General features: G+C 50.3%; 1 protein-coding gene across 1 annotated transcript in view; it reads right to left on the reverse strand.

Moving 5' to 3' along the window:
• Window positions 1-4,466, reverse strand: part of CARS2 (cysteinyl-tRNA synthetase 2, mitochondrial) — a 43,958-nt gene extending 39,492 nt beyond the window's left edge. The window contains exons 1-3 of the mRNA XM_006732598.3: window positions 4,231-4,466; window positions 3,880-3,930; window positions 528-645 (exon numbers count right to left, since the gene is read on the reverse strand). Coding sequence (XP_006732661.2) covers window positions 528-645; window positions 3,880-3,930; window positions 4,231-4,442 — 381 coding nt within the window. The 5' untranslated portion in view covers window positions 4,443-4,466. The remainder of the gene's footprint in view (window positions 1-527; window positions 646-3,879; window positions 3,931-4,230) is intronic.
• Between the last annotated feature and the right edge of the window lie 218 nt (window positions 4,467-4,684).

The raw sequence follows: 4,684 nt of genomic DNA on the forward strand, positions 1-4,684 counted from the left end.
TTAGCCTGGTGATGGGTATTAAAGAGGGCACGTTCTGCATGGAGCACTGGGTGTTATGCACAAACAATGAATCATGGAACACTACATCAAAAACTAATGATGTAATGTATGGTGATTAACATAACAAAAATTAAAAAAAAAAAGCTTCCCCTAAATGATGCATGGGTTATAAGAGAAGTGCCCTGTGTACTAAACAAATGAGAAAACTGAACTTCCCGTGAGCTAAGTTTCCCTAGCCCAGAAGCGGCCCTTTGCCTTCCCTGTGCGTGGGAGGCCTGGAGGCCACGAGGCCGCGGGGCCGAGGAAGGGACAAACTTCAAGCAGGGGACAAGGACATCAAAGGCTTCGGTGCCCAGAATCAAACAGGCCTCCTTTACCAGGGCAGAGACTCCCCTGATGACCTGTCAGAGTGCTCTCGCCAACCGGCATGTGGACGGAGAGATGCAGAACACACCTGCGGAGCAGCTAGGGGCTCAGCACAGCATAGCATCGATCCAGTTACGGACAACATCACCCTCTGCACTTACCTCGGCGGCTCTGTGGATTATTTTATCGTCCACATCTGTGATTCCCATCACCATGATGATGTTGCATCCAAAAACCCTGGTAAGGATCCTTCGGATGATATCAAATCTAACATACGAGCTGCAAGAAAAGAAATGTCAGAGCGTCTTTAATGCACAAAGTCCCCAGTGGGATCTTTAAAAAGGAATGCTTTGCATCTTAACAGGCTGCCCCAAACTTTAGGTGTGTGATGGAGCTGATGGGTCCCGCACAGCTAGGAAGAGGGAAAGCCTTCCACTGACTGGCCCACACGGGGCCCCACAAGAAATCAGCAAAGGCAACACCTCAATGTCAGGCACATGGTGAGCATGTTTAATGCTGGGGCTGTTACATGAGTTTACACCATTTAATTGGAGAACAATTCACTGGTAATACAATCTCACCAGGTAGTTAAAATACTGAGAGCTTTTACCGTCCTTGTTTATGTTCTAGAATAACTGGACGGTTTCACTATGGCAAAACAGAAGGAACAGCAGACCAAGGACGAGGCTGTTAAAGCTGTATGGTGTTACTCCCGAGAAATGTGTGCACTGTTGTGGGATATTAACACGCCAGCTTGGGGCGCCTGGGTGGCTCAGTCGGTTAAGTGTTTGCCTTTGGCTCAGGTCATGATCTCAGGGTCCTGGGATCAAGTCCCACATCGGGCTCCCTGCTCAGTGGGGAGTCTGATTCTCCCTCTCTCTCTGCCCCTACCCCCTATTTGTGCATGCGCGCGCTCTCTCTCTCAAATAAATAAAATCTTAAAAAAACAAAACAAAACAAAAAACCACCAGCTTATCAGCATGCCACACTGGGGCAGCTCAGATGTGTAAAACCAAAAGGGCTCAAGAGCCATTTAAAATGTCCAGAATCTGGTTTCCCATAAAAGCAACCTTAAAACTCAGGGTTGGCAAATCTCATGTTCATCTGTCACCCACACGGCCTCTGTAACTCAAACATGAGCCCTGTCATTGTACCCCGTCTGCGTCCCACACTACCCTCGCCAAACTCAGCTCCGGTGACCAAGCCAGGTCGGAAACTCCTCACCGAGATATTTAATCATCTGAAGCCTTAGGCTGCTTATTTATAAAATGGGCAGAATCCTGCTATGCCACGGGGTTGCTGAACACGATCCTGATGCCCCACAGCACCAACTCCTACAGGAATGAGCCTCTGTCACCGCAGTCATGGGTCATCACCATGCCCTTCATTCGGCTCCCCCAAGAGTGGTTCCCTGTGCACTGTATCTGCCCCTGGGGGGAGAACAGCACCATCACCCGGTGTCCTTAGGAGAATCACACTGGCTGGTGTTTGTAAAGCATTTAGAACAGAAAAAGTGCTGTGTCTGTTAAGTGTCTTTTTTTTTTTTTTAGTAAGCTCTATGCCCAGGGTGGGGCTTGAACTCATGACCCTGAGGTTGAGTCCCGTGCTCTACTGACTGAACCAGCCAGGCACCCCAAGTACCTGCCTTTTTAAAATAGAGGTGTGGCTACCTGGGGAGGCGAGTGGGGAGACATGAACCTGGACGGTACGTCGGGACAGACTTCCAGAACTGCAGAGACGTCCTTAGGATTTGGACCTTTACTTTAGGAGCTATGGGAGCCATGCTTGACCATCCCTGCCCCTAAGACCGCTCAGCTTCTTCAGAATCTTGAAGTTCTCGGGTTTCCCACCACTCAGGAGCATCCTGAATGACTCTTGAGGAATGGGTTCTATCTCACAGTCCATCTTCCATAGAGGATAACCGGTTATCCTCGAGAGGGTGGGGGACCACAGTGATGAAGGGGATGCTCAGGCTTCTGGGGTGATGGTAAGGTGTCTCTGCCTAAGACCCGTGAACATTCATTCAGCTGTACCCTTAACATTTGTACTCTTTTCTGTTTTTTTTTTTTTAGATTTTATTTATTTGACAGAGAGAGACACAGCGAAAGAGGGAACACAAGCAGGGGGAATGGGAGAGGGAGAAGCAGGCTTCCCACGGAGCAGGGAGCCCGATGCGGGGCTCGATCCCAGGACGCTGGGATCATGACCTGAGCGGAAGGCAGATGCCCAACGACTGAGCCTCCCAGGCACCCCTCTCTTCTGTATTTGTAACGGCAAATACAAATTATAACCAGAGGCTTGATTCTCCTAGCTGAAAATAAGGAAACACCCTCCCCACCCCCGGCCCCCTTCTTTCAGAAATTCCTGTCCTTCTAAAATGTACGTTAATGGTTTTAATGGCTAAGGAAGCCTCTCCTGAGTCCCACAACTCTGGAAAGTTCCAAGGACCTGGGAGCCATCTCTTTGGAATGAAGCCATCAAGGAAGTTAACGCTCCATCTCAGGAGGGGGATGGGCCTGACGTGTCACCTGACTGCTCAGTGCAAACCAACCCCACCTGCCCTCACAGATTGTATCCACTTGGCTCTATAAAAGACTGCGATTTCTGTCTTTGCAATCCTTCCCCAACATATTTTATACTTCAATAAAGAGGTCAAAAGATCCTTTTTAAAATTAATAGTAAGTTAGCCACTGATTCTGTTTTAACAAAACACAAAAAACACTCCAGCCTCCCTGGGTGATGCAGGATTTTGTAAAAAGTGTAATGAGTTAAGGTAGCTTTTCCCTTTTAGTCTAAGTCTGAAACATAACAAGCTTAAAAAAGGAACAAGAGAACATAGAAAGCGCCAGGAAAAGTGTAATTTTGACAAAGATGGGATGCAGTGCAGCGGAGGGTTAAGAGGTTGAGAAAGCAAGCTCCGGGGAGATCAGACACACCAGGCTCCGCTGCTTCCAGAATGTGTGGCCTCGGGCAAGTTACTTATCCCCAAAAACTGCTCAGCCCCCACCACAGCGCACCTCGGGTACTGTGTACGCTGCACTTTATGCGCGGTGCTTCATAAAGTTGTGAAGATTCAGACAGATGAATACTATTATCATCCCCATCTCAACGATGAAGAAACCAGGACTCAAAGTAATAAAAGGGCTTGTCCAAAATTGGAAAGAAAATAAGCAGTAGGGGCCAGAAATAACTTCTCACTGCTGACTCCTGACCTGATCTCACTAAAACCCACCAAGAAGCATCCAATTCCAAAACAGGTCATTTATCACTGCTCCTCACTGCCTCCCTGTGAAATGGGTAGAAGTGCTTAGAATTTACTATGAGAACCAAATGAGACAACAGGTGTGCCTCCCACAATACCTGGAATATAGTTAGCTATTCAGTATTCTCTTTTTTTTTGCTATTCAGTATTCTTAAGTTGCCCTTGAGAGATGGGAAAAACCTGCAAAAGGCTCTTTCTTTCCAAAATAAACGGTCCCTAGAAGTGTGAAAAATCAAATTCAGAACACTCACCAAGCATGGCCAAGGTGTGCATGATCATAGACAGTTGGTCCACAGCTATACCTAGGAACAAAGTTAAAATCCACCATGTGAAACATGTTTGCAAGAAAGGACACCACATTCTCTGTTACGGTTATCATACAACCATGCTCTTTTAAAAACTGTTAAATAACCACTTCTGGGGAATTCGTAGCCAAAGCCAGCCAAGTACCCGGGACTACACCAGTATCTCCAATTGTGCTTCCATGGATTTTGTACTTATTAAATGCTCCCCACCTGAGAACCTTTCAGCGCAGCGCTGGGTGTACCGTCCTTCCCGCCCCACGTCCCCAGCACCCCGCTCCCCCAATCCTGGGCGGCTACCAGGAGGCGGCGTCCACGCTGGCCACGATCAAGGGGTCTTTCCTCTGGGTGAGGCTGTTGTACACCTTGACGCCCGTGTCGTGGCCCGCCGGCTGCAACCAGCCCTGCCCGCGCACGCCCGACGCCGCCCGCGCCGGCCCGAGCCGGGCGCCCAGGCCCAGAGCGGCCCGCAGGAGCCGGGGGCCCACAGCCGCCCCGCGCTTCCGCAGCATGGCCGGCCCGCGAGCGGCACCGAGCAGGGGTGCGCGCGGCCGCCGCGGAGGCTCGCCACGCCCACTCCGGGAGGGGCTCGCACCGGACCCGCCCACCCGGAAGAGGGCGTCCAGGTCCCGCCCACTCCCGATAAATACCAGACAAGGCCCCGCCCAATCCGGAAAGGGTTTCCTATGCTCTGTCCAACCCAGAACGGCGGACGCCCAGGCCCCGCCCAACCCGGAAGGGGATCCGGCCGTGC

This window comes from Leptonychotes weddellii, chromosome 3 (genome assembly GCF_054177405.1).
Source record: "Leptonychotes weddellii isolate Sample4059 chromosome 3, ASM5417740v2, whole genome shotgun sequence".
Classification (NCBI taxonomy): Eukaryota; Metazoa; Chordata; class Mammalia; order Carnivora; family Phocidae; genus Leptonychotes; species Leptonychotes weddellii.